Source organism: Malaya genurostris, chromosome 3 (genome assembly GCF_030247185.1).
Source record: "Malaya genurostris strain Urasoe2022 chromosome 3, Malgen_1.1, whole genome shotgun sequence".
Lineage (NCBI taxonomy): Eukaryota > Metazoa > Arthropoda > Insecta > Diptera > Culicidae > Malaya > Malaya genurostris.
Window position 1 is genome coordinate 217,140,140 of NC_080572.1, and position 12,684 is coordinate 217,152,823.

At 35.1% G+C, this 12,684-nt stretch overlaps 2 protein-coding genes across 4 annotated transcripts in view; one reads left to right on the forward strand and one right to left on the reverse strand.

Moving 5' to 3' along the window:
• Positions 1-2,568, forward strand: part of LOC131435692 (tumor protein D52) — a 30,764-nt gene extending 28,196 nt beyond the window's left edge. For all 3 annotated transcript variants that reach the window (XM_058603836.1, XM_058603833.1, XM_058603835.1), the window contains one exon: positions 1,628-2,568. In XM_058603836.1, the coding sequence (XP_058459819.1) occupies positions 1,628-1,744 (117 nt within the window). In that variant the 3' untranslated portion in view covers positions 1,745-2,568. The remainder of the gene's footprint in view (positions 1-1,627) is intronic.
• A 2,645-nt stretch (positions 2,569-5,213) lies between these two features.
• On the reverse strand, positions 5,214-7,109 carry LOC131435695 (V-type proton ATPase subunit G-like). Its single transcript, XM_058603841.1, has 3 exons — positions 6,904-7,109; positions 6,662-6,762; positions 5,214-6,190 (listed from the first exon to the last, which is right to left on the reverse strand). The coding sequence occupies exons 1-3, from the start codon at positions 6,983-6,985 to the stop codon at positions 6,011-6,013; spliced, it is 363 nt and encodes a 120-aa protein (XP_058459824.1). The 5' UTR covers positions 6,986-7,109; the 3' UTR covers positions 5,214-6,010.
• Positions 7,110-12,684: the final 5,575 nt, after the last annotated feature.

Below are 12,684 nucleotides of genomic sequence, written 5' to 3' on the forward strand. Positions count from 1 at the left end.
ACCCAGTGCTAAATTGTTACCCTAATGGGTTACAACTGCCAATGTCGCTAGTCACATTCAGTCAACTATAATTATTAATTCAGCAGGGTCCATGGAAAGCAAACGAAATAAGAGTAAGAAGCCAGCTGTCTCGTCTTGTCTCAGTGTTAAATAACACCTTGATGAACATAGGATCTCGATGAACATTAGAAAAGGTTCCAAGTGCAAATGAAAGTTTCTCTTTGTTTACTTCCTCTTTCAATAATAACGGCAAACTCTACATTTCCAATAAATTCTACAGTGCATATCGAAAGTTGATGGTTTTGGTTATTATCCTGCACATTTAAAAAAACGTGTACATTTACGTCTCTATAGATGCACATAAAAGGAGCCTCGCAATTCACCTAAATCAACAATCCAAAACATGTAAAAATAAATCATATCATAGACTTGACAGCTAATATAGCTGAAGCTGACCCAGAATTTTTTTACATTTTTTTTATAGATGTAATATTCTACGGCATGCTTGAATCTACGTGAAGTGTAAGTTTAATAATATTATGTGAAGTGTCTGATGGAAAAATTGCTGATTGAACAGTAATAATCAAAAGAGAAAGTGAACAAAGAGAAACTGTCATTTGCACTTGGAAACTTTTCTAATGTTCGTCTTCAAATGATTACGCAAAAGTGAGTAAATACTATTCTGTATAGTTTACCTGGAAAAAAGTTACACCACCACTTTCCTTTCGATCGAATTTCTGTATGTATGGAAAACATTACGCTAATGGTCCAAGGACATTACTACAAATGCGCGTAACTTTCTGTTCATTGTTCATTGGATTTTTTAAAATGGTAGGATATAGTTTATACAATTTCAACAGGAAGCCTAATCCGACCAAAACATCTTTCGGCCTCCATAACTTCAGCAAAGGCAGTATGCACTTCTGGAGGCATGTACCGTAATGAATTCGCCTGTTGATGGCGCTGTAGGTTATAATAAACTGCCACATCAACAGATATCCTGCAAGACAAATTACTGCTTGGTGTAATTGGCCAGGTTCTTCTTCCTGGCAGTCTTAGGAACTATCAAACTGAATTTAACTAACGTAAAACTACATCTCTGTATTGGTCTGGAGTCTGCTTGGATATATATCACGTCATCCACAATGGCGCATCTTGGTTTAGCGAGTCAGTACAACTTTCTTGTGATGATTTTGATCACTGTTTGAAAATCACGTTTGAAAATCTTCTCCTGCAGCGGCTGCAACGATTTCGGTTGACAGTCTGATAGTTATTTAATGTGAATACGATTAAATAATGAATTTCGTGCAGTTTTCTCTATTCATCTACTTGACGAGTTTGGAATTTTGATATAAAAGAAATTATCGTAAACATTTGACCGTTTATTATAGTCATTTTCGCTTGATATTGAACCTAACCGAGGCTTCACCCTGTCAAACCGATTTAATGGAGCCAGTTTCGAACCTAGTTTCAAAGCCATTGAGCTGAAATTGGGGACAGGTTTGAACGTGATTCTTTGATTGAAGAAACTGTGCAATAATTCTATCACTTTGTAATTTAGTTGCTTTTAGGATGCCACTGTTTGAATCGCATTCGAAATAATTTTCCATACATTTTGTCATTTCAGTCGAAAGTATCATCACGATCCAGTTCGGTGCAGAGCCTGTCAGACTTGCAGAATGACGATCGTCGAAGCTCAGTAACGACACCAACAGCCATTCCCGAGGAGAAAACCGTTCCTTAATAGCCCTCTGCCGTTTAAGTCGATCGTCACGTAACAACTTTTGGGCTGCAAATTTTAAAAGGGTACTGAGAAAAGTTATATATGTAGAAAAAATGCAAAAAAAAATCATCTGATAAACATTTATATACTGTAGACTTTCTGTAATTGTTCTATAAGGTAAAAGAATTACACTATGAAAGATATTTTTTCTGCGCAATGATGGCTTTGCGGCATACTGATGAAACCATCCACTCCTTCTGTGTGTAACAATATCAGGTTAGCTGATGATCGTGAGAAGTCCAGTATACGTTATAAATGTGCTAACGAAACAAAAATTATCGGTTTGATACCGCAGAAACGTTTGTTCTATCCGCCTCACCAGCTAATTACATACAATTCTTGACACCAAAAGAATATGCTAGCAAAGATTTCATGTCTTTATCCCGCATTTGTGAACAACCTAGACAACAATAAAACTGAATGTGCCTAACTGTAGAGTCATTTTGAATAGCTCCCTCAGCTCTGTTGTGCGTACTTAGCCCCTGGAATCTAATATGTGATACAGAGTGGCCAACCTTCCTCAATCCTCCACGATTATCCACTTCTGTTACATTTTCCCTCAGCATAACAACGAAGGACAATTTCACAGAGTTTTTTTGCAAACTTTCTTATAGACTATATATTCTATTTAATATTATTTAAGTCATAGCAACACCGAGGATACCGAATTTTAGGTATAGATTTAACTGAAAGAGAATCCAATATGAAATGTAAAATGAAATGTACTCATAAGAAATAGAAAGAGGCGAATTGTCCATTGCGTAATACATTCTTTGCATAACAAACGGTTTATTTTCTCATTCATCCGAACGTTCCTAGTTCTAAATTGTCGTTTTTACCCTTGTTAATAGAGCTAATAATAATAATATATCAATAGTCACTTCAATCATAGAGTCGCCATGTTATTTTACCGATTACTGTTCAACTGACGTACTGACAACAATATTTTGCACGGTTTTTATTTACCTTTTTTATACAAACGAAAATAATATTCAGATTTCGCAAACTTTCTGAAAATAATTGGAGATCCGAGGGGCGAAATTTCGTATACCAATCGATTTAGCCCGACGCAATGAACAAATGTCTGTGTGTAGTAAAGAAAAAGGCCCAGATCTAAAATATGCCTGGGCCGATTTTTATCATAAAGCAAAGCCTTTGTATTACATCATACCTTTTTGATTCTTAGCGTACAGAAGGTGCAGAACCATTGCATGGCTGATGCTACGATCCTAGTGACACAAAGAATCCTTCCAGGCTGAGGCTCGAACACACAAAAACTGGTTTGTAAGAGCAGCGCCCTATACATTGAACCACCAACCTGGGTTTTTATCATACTATTGAGAGTACAATTTAGTTCGGTCCGTTTTCAAAACATGACTCTGGCTGTTAAGAAGATTGAACAGTAACAGCTGATGTCTATAGTTTCAAGAGGTTAGGCATCCGTCATTAATATTCTGTTCATATTGCTTCGAGTTTTAGAAGAAACAACCCTTGTTTTTATAGACTGGCCCAGAAAGTATGGAACCATTTTGATTTCGCTGTAAATAATTCACAAGTGTTAGATATTCGAATTTTATTCGATATACTGATAATATTAGACTACAACAACAGAATATTATTCTCAACATTTGCTACTTAGCCATTGTAGACTAGCTGGCGCACCTTCTTGCGAACGTGCCTCAGTAAATTCCGACTTCTTGGCGACAAGTTTTGACACTTGTTTCCAATCTTTTTCTAGCTGTTGAATGGTTTCGGCTGGCGAGACATGTTACCTAAGATATGCCTTCGTTAATGCCCAAAATTCCTCAATTGGTCGCAGTTGTGGGCAATTTGGTGGATTCATGTCTTTTGGGACGAAAGTGACATTTTTGGTAGTATACCATTCTACTGTTGATTTCGAGTAGTGGCAAGAAGCAAGATCTTGCAAGAAGACAACAGGATCTTTGTGGCTTCAAATCATGGGTACAAGTCGTTTTTATAAACATTCCTTGATGTATATTTCGCTGTTCATTGTAGCAGTGGTGATGAAGGGTTTCGAAATCTTACCGCAGTTATAAATTGCTTGCCAGACCATAGCTTTCTTACCAAATTTTTCGACTTCAATCGATGTCTCGGACTGGTTTAACACTTGCCCTTCTCGCACCGTATAATATTGCGGTCCCGGCAAGGATTTGTAATCGAGTTTCACGTAGGTTTCGTTGTCCATGATTATGCAGTTCAAATTTCCAGCAAGAATCGTATTGTACAGCTTTCGAACCCTCGGCCTGATCGAAGCTTTTTGTTTCGGACTACGTTTTGGTTGTTTCTGCTTCTTATAGGTTCGAAGATTCAAACGTTCTTTAGCACGAAAAACATTTGACTTCGAAGTGCCCACTTTTTTGGCCACATCCCGAACTGAAACCTCTTTCTTTTGCTCGAACGCCTTCAGTATACGTTTATCCAACTGAGGGTTAGCAGGACCTTTTTTGCGACCCGTTTTCGGTTTATCCTCAAAGGTCACCTCATCCTCACCGAACTTCCTGATTGCATTTCGCACGGCTTTTTCACTTACTCCTTCCATTTTTGCTATTTTTCTCAGTGACAGTCCGCGTTCTGTGCACCATTTGTACACAATTTTTGGAGTTGTTCTGCTGAAAGTCCACGCATTTCGAAACAAACTAATGAAAACGAATAAACAACTGCACAAGTGGTTAGAGAAGAGTGTAAAAAACAGGACGTAGCCATAAAAATTGACAGATTCTGAACCATTGCGAAATGGCAGCTGTTTTTGGTTGCGTCCATACTTTTTGAGACAGTCTTTAATTATCGGAGATATCAATATTTTAGGTAAGCGACTGGGTTAGATGGGACTGATTATAAAGAAGTACTGTTGTTTCAGGGGGTAGATAATTTTTCTTCCAGTTTATCGCATGGTTCGCAGTAAACAGCTTTCTGACAATATTGACATGTGGCTAGCTGGTTGTCGTACGTGATCAGCGATTAACATGGAAATTTTTTGGTTCAAAAACATCTGATAAGAAGGGTTAGGTTTCCTAAAGCGCATGCGTGATGAACGAATCATACCGAATGCCCTTCCATATATGGGTAAAAAAAATTTTTCCACTCTTCCTTTTTGATGGAACGAATCGCTTACAACCCAACGCAATATTGGAATAATGATGGAGACATACACCAGACTATAAGTCGGAATTATCTATAAATGCTTCGAAGACAAAAAAAAAACACATGGGAAGGAAAGGTGATGATATCGATAGGGTTGATAAATTCGACTACATTATTTTTGAAGAGAAAATTCTCGAGACTGAAACTGAGCGTGTTTACGGTAGACTTCTAAAGCAAAAGGTCTTGACAGTATTGGCACTCGGATATGAAACAATTATTCATTGTTTGTTAATCAAATTCGAAGGAAACCATTGAAAACAACGAAATGTCGCATTTTTGTCCGTAACGATTTATTTACTTTATAATAGGTTTAATTCATATACTTTACATGGCTGAAGTGTATTCCAATAATCTAGTTGTATTTGCTGTCTATTGCGTACGTTAGTTTGCATTAATCGACTGTAACATAACAAAAAAAACCACTACTTTGTGAATTGCATCGGATGCCTAGCAATAATTAAAAAGAAAACAGCTTTTTATTTACCTTTCTCATACGACACACAGATCGGTAGGATTTGGACAAGAGAGATTCACACTGTTTGCGCTATCCTTATGTAACAAATTTATTGAAATCTCACATCAACTCAAACTGACTTCTTACCAACTGGGAGGAGTACGAACATTCATAAAGAGAAATATTGTCATGTCTTTTTCGTTTAGTTAACTGATAGATATTACACACTGTGTTTTTGCTACAATCATGCAGTGAATCTCAAGTGTTTTGTGGCTAAATTCGATTTGAAATGTTAATAACACTAACGCTGAAACTTGAGGGACTATTGTAGGTAATACCTGTTTCGAATAAATACGAATAAAACCTTATCATTAACAGAGCCTGTAAGAAATTATTCCTCCAAAGAAAGCCAAATGTGAGTAATCTTGTTGCACAAAGCCGTGGAAAACAATTATTTACAGTACATAGCGTTTAACAGAGAGAACATCGAGTGGCGATAATAGATTTATAGTTACTAATTCTGTGTTGGCCAAATATTTTGTGGATTTATGTTCACTCACAGGACTGCACTATGCGCTTCACAACTTTTTAAATGGCAGTTCTATGCGTGCTTACTTCTTTTCCATGCTTCCAATATTTTTGTGCAGCTGCGGCTTGATGTCGTACACCAGTGTGAGTATCTCACCGATTAAAGAAGCTTTGTTCACTGAAATTGAACGACTCATTTCTTCAATCTTGATGACAGTGTCGGCATCGATCTTGGCGGCAACACCTTCACGGCTACCCATATGCTAAAAATAGAGTTGAAACCACGTACCATTGATTAAATTAGGACATAATAACATGTGTAGAATAATTACACATTATAATCACATACAATTACTGATTAATGGCAATGTTAGAATACCTTGGCTCTTGACAGTCATCGTAAACATTTAATTTGAATATTTACTACATTCAGACAGGATGTTTGATCATCGATAGCATAAAATTTAGAGTAATTGTTTCAAAAATATAAAGTTAAAAGTACATAACTGTAACGGATCGATCTTCTTCAAATAATCTACGAAAGATCTGCGTAGATAAATCAAACACCCTGTAGATTAATCGAATAAATGAATTAGATCCAATTTGCCATTGTATATAAATTATGACAACAAATGACCGCTCACGAAAACTCATGCCGAGCTCATTGTATATTCAATCAACAGCTTTACTTCCATGAAGGCCACTCTTAACCTTCTTGATATCTAGTTGCTTACCTTCGCCTCGAACTCTTTGAACTGTCTCTCCCGTTCCTGCCTGTATCTCTCAATTTCGTCCTGGGCTTCTTCCTTGGCCTGCTTCAGGCGACGTTGTTTCCCTATTGTAACAAGTTCAATGAAAAAATCAGTTTAATGTTATCTGGCCAACACGCATCGATAACAGCAAAAATTATATTATTGATTTTTCAACCAAGAGCAAAATAATTTTTTGTCTGATTGCTTATCTATTGTTCACATACTTTTTCGTGCTTCGCCCACTTTTTCTGCCGCCCGCTTTTCTGCGGCCAACAGTTGCTGGATTCCTTGAGTTTGGCTGGCCATTACGGATTTGAAAATCTAGATTAGAGTTTACCCAAATTTGAAACGCAAATGACCTGTGCAAAAAACTCTGCCTTTCAATGGCACTGAAATTCTCCAAATCACAAGCAGACACAGCATTAACACAATACAAAAATTGACATATTGAAGAGTGGTTGTCAAACTAACCAAAAAACATCGAAAAGCATCCCAGCTCTATTAATGGGACATTCATAGAAAACGTCCATGTTTTACAAATGCATCATTCATTGTGATGTATACTATTCTTATCAAACTTTTATTAATTTTAATTCTTTTAAAGAACATTAAGTAAACACAACATATTTTATTGCAACAATGCAAATTAAGCATCACATTAATCCTACATACTTTGAAGCAATGTACATTAAATTGAAGCATTATTTCTCAATAACTTCTCACCTTGATTTATATTGGCACTAAATGTTATATCTTGATTCAAGCAAGCGTTAATTAGTGCAGAAGAAATGAAATTGGTGCGTTAAACCAATGCCTTAGAATTGATATACATATACAAACAACATATACATTCGAGAAAAGCTGTGAGGCAAATCACGAAATAGTTTTTGAGTCATTCTTCACATCAACTGATGCACAGTTATAACTTCAACACATTCACAATTGGATTATACCATATCAGTTGTTCTCTAATGAGAATCAAAATGGCAACAAATGGAGCAAAACAGCAATGATTTTTTTGAATACGGTTAGAATAACTATTTAAGAATAATCGTGCACTCTCCTATCAATATTTTGTGAGTCGATAGATTGTTGGTTAATCTTTGAAACGTATGCAGGTTTTACTATTTTCCTTCTATATCGACTGAATTTCTTTCCTTCTGAGCTCCTTGATTGAATGGTTAAGTTACGTCTTGTGATAGAATAATACAGCTACAAAAGAGCAATAAATAAACAACATGTATCGTAAAAAATATAATAATTGTATTGCTTAGTAATAACCTCTCATAAACATTACTATAGTATTTTACAAAAAGCTTTACATTGAATCTTGAATAAAAACAAGAAAGTTCGTTCGAGCAGACACTATCATATACTATAAATTGAAACTGTTTTGAATAACCAAATTTAGAAGAATTTCTCCCGATTTGTTCACCGTCGCTCTAAATGATGGTTTGAAACTTTGAATACACCTCACCTTGTAGTTCCGGAACCGGAAGCAGGTCCAGATGAAATTCAATAGCATTGATAGATAGAGCCATAAGAGCCATAATACAGTTCATATGTAAGCCTGTATATCTGTTATCTGTGTTTTTACATTAACACGCTCTTGAAATGAATATTTTCCTTCTAGTAACCATGTAATTTTGGAACCGGAAGTAGTTTTCAAATAATAGTCAGTATTGTTACACGAGTACCCACATTATCAAAATGACGGGATGAGCAAGGAATTCTTAATCGACTGCTCGTTACTGAGGGCTCGATCAATTGTGTTGATGTAAAAGTTAGGCGACTTACGCCATTTCATTTCCCTCCAGCTAGAGGAATGGATGGTACTGACTAAGGTAGGCCTTTTTGGTAATTTCCAGCAAATTTCAATTTATTAATTATACTGGAATTCTAAGAAGAACTGGTAATTTACTAGTTTTATCTATCCAAAAAACATGAATTTAAATTTAGATATTCAGTTTCATAAATTTTTTATTAAGAAATAAACTGAAAATTACACACAAAAAATATTATAGTACCAATGAAAACTTCCACCTTTGTTTTTATAAGGCATCAAAAAATCCTAATTTCAACCAGATAAACTTTTAAAATAAGTGTAAAAATTTACAGTTCAAAGTTTTCTTGATTTCTAAAGAATTGAATTTAAGAGTATAAAGTTTTGAAATAACAGCAATAATACTTTTGAACAACCAAGCAACACTGAATCGGCACAGTGTATTTTTAAGCAGAAGTGACTAAATGCATTCCAGCCAGCGTTGCCAGGTCATTTTGGTGAGCAAAAAAAAAAGATTTCGTAGCAGCCTTTTCTTCTGTTTATCTATGGCTGTCAACGAAAATCGGTATTTATCTGTACGATCCGTGAATTATCGGTATTTTGGGAGTACATAACTGTATTGCGGTATAGAGGTGAAACGTATGCAGGTATTAAATTAATATATGTATTAATACCGATAAATCGGTATACCTGGCAACATTGATTCCAGCGTTCATTTCGATTAACTTCTAGTTTTGATGTAAACATTAGATACCACGGTGATATCGCTTCTCGGAAAATTATTGATGGGATTTGTCGATATATCGCTGGTGAGTGCTTTGTTATTTCTTGTAGTTTAATAATAGTTGATACGTTATTATTTTTAGATTCTCATCAAACTCAATTCTTGCGCCTTGCTACCAGAATGGTTGGCAATTTGTAGGGCATAGGCAACAAAGACACACACACACGTATATATTCAAATAAATGTATATATATATATATATATATATATATATATATATATATATATATATATATATATATATATATATATATATATATATATATATATATATATATATATATATATATATATATATATATATATATATATATATATATATATATATATATATATATATATATGATTGTCAAATTAAAAAAATCTGTGAAAACATTTACCATTTGTATTAAAAGTATTTTGTTTTCATTTTGAAAGAAAAACCTGCTATTTCAAACAAGGAAGGGAATAATCGTATCTATTTTCACTCGGCTAGCACTCATAGACACGTTTCTACCTGATGCGAGTCACTCGATTTTATTCGTGCTTAAGTGTGCTTCTGCCGAACACCCGATTGCCTCAAGTAACACCCGATCGGCAAAGCGCAATAGTTAATTCTCTCGCATTTATTCTCTCTTTCATTCGTTATGGAGCGCTGCCATTTGAATTCTGCTTAGTACATGTTCGGTTTAAATCCGAACCAATGATGAGTTAACTCGCTCGGCAATCCGAATATTTGCAAGTATTTTGAATCGTGATTCAAGACGATCCATTCTTTTAACGCTCTGGAGTATAATGAAGGCAGGCGCAAAATAATCGTATCCGTGGGGTGATTTCACGAGCCGACGGGAAGTTTAAGTGCATTTTTGATTCATGCTGCAAATATGTGAAAAAAGTTGTTATTTTCTAAATTAAAGCGACATTATTTGCAGTTTTCACGATGTTGTTTCTAGTGGCCCGCTCACCTAGAAAATTTATGATATGGTGATTGTAGTATCTTGATTTGCTATATTTCAGTAGAGGCTTGACAGTTGCCGAAAAGAACTAACATTTTCAACTGAAAACCTATTTTCTATGCACATTAGATTTTCACATATATCTTTACTTTTCGATCCAGAATCGATAACATATGACAAACGGCTCTCCTCATCAAAATCGAATGTTTTGGAATACAGCTCTCAACGAGCCCATAAGAGTTTTTGATTTTTAGTAGTACTATCTACCCTTATATTATAGCTTCGTGTAGGTTTTTTGGGGCTGAAAAAGTGCTGTATTCACTTACAAGTTCGACACAAATGTTTATACAAGTCATACAAGTAGCCAAAATTCATTATATTGTTCAAGGTATTGTAGTTTCCATTACGAATACGATAACATGTGGGCGGGTGCCAATTTTGTTACAACTTTTGTAACAGCATATTACAAGAGAGCAAAAGAAATGAATGAACAATGTTTGCTTCAATCGATAAATAATTATAAGAAATCATGAATGCAAAATTGGAAAATCAGTCTTACAATTCTTTCGGAGATATTCCCTTTGCGCGTTTTCTCGAAACCGTTAGGGAACACACGATAACAATAAAACTACTGGATATTTTGCTTTTCCCTATAGAGAGGTAAAAGAATTGCTGCAAAATCCGACTTTCAAACGGATCCTCGGAGTTTTTCAGAAATGGTTGAACCGATTTCCGCAAGCATCTAACTAACTAGCTACTAACAGATATTAAGTGGGGGGTAATATAAATATAACACATATCGAAAAAAAATAGAAATAATTCTTTATAATAACGCATGCGCTATCCAAAATAATAAACATTTCAACTGTTGTTGTTTACAAATCATCGTGATTTTTTAATAGTCTAAAATTATTAATATAATCGCTTGGTGTATGTTAGTCCCATCAGCACCCAATAAATTAAAATTCGATGAACGTAGAGTAGTTCCCAATTTTCATCTGATATGTCAATTATGGTGTTGTTTAAGTGAAACTAAATTTGTCCTCTGGGGTATCAGAGGAGGAATCACGTACGGTGATCAAGCGGTGATCACCAGAAATTTAGAAATCACAGAAGGTGATCGTGTATCACCAGTCTGATGATTGGGTAATGGGGCAATAATTTTTTTATAATATGACTAAGGAAATAAAGTTTTCCAACCAAACTTTTTCCTATTCAAACTAATTTATTTCAGTGTCTTTTTATCGAAAACTTCGAAAACTAAACTGAATAGAATGTCGTAATCATTCAAGAATTCAATGAAACTCAAAAAAGTATCAGTACTTGACAAGAAGTGATGATCCATAAACTCGAACGTGATAATAAAATCATAATCATTCAAAAACATTCTCACTATTATCAGTCATGCAGAGATTCTCACTGAAAATGCTGATATTCAATATGGTGAGTGATGTATTGAAAATCAATTTAAATCTGATCTTAATATGCCACTCTGTGATTAAAAACAATTATAATGACAATAATATAACTTCAATCACGAAGCATGTTTCATGCAGAGTAAATTGCAGGTACATTTTTTATGCAGGTTTAAAAAAATATGTCACTATTGCTTGCATTTCATACACCGAAGTAACAGGAGCGGAGAACTTGGCTAGAGCGAACACAAACAAGCGCTCAAACCAGCCCGGTGGAAGAGTGCTGTAGCAAGTGTTATCGTAGCCAACAGGCTTCTCAGTAGAGGGCTGGTTCAAGTGCTGCGCACAAATATTTGCACTCTTGTTACTTCTATACACAAAATTCATGCTAAATAGCGTTTAATAAGGGTAATAAAGTTACTTAGACCATGAGATTTAATCAACCCTAGAATTAAAACAAAGTCCTTTGTCTCTATAATCAATATTCAGAATGTATTGTTTTTTCGCTGTATCCTATTGCGCATATTGCTATTGCGTACTGGACTTCCGACATCTGAATATCATCATCTGCTAGTGCAAATCGCTGCATGGCTGATAATAGTGAGAATGATCATTCATAATCATGTGTGTATTTAAATAATATTACTGTAGTGATATTGAAAGGAAAGAAATTTTCCCCATACTTAGCGGAGGTGGACTAGGTGATAATTGTGCAGCACTGATCAGCACCCAATATCAATCTCAGAAAATCAAAAAAATTTCGTTAACATTATAATGCAAACACTGGTGGTATGAAGATTTTTCGAAGGAAGGTTTTCCCAGTGTCACTTGTTTGATCTTCCTGAAATGAGTCAGAATATGCATTGATTGATATGATTAACAGAAATGCATAAACTGTTGCTTGAGAAGATTGAGCAAGCAACAAAGGGAACAACTGCTTTGGAATATTATGCCTATTGAGAGGTTTTACATGAAGATACAGTTATGATTATGTCCAGATTTCCAAAACAAACTTATATGAAATGCACCATCACACCACTAGGTGGACTGAATCAGCATTCCTTGCAATAACGCGGATTATCTGAAAC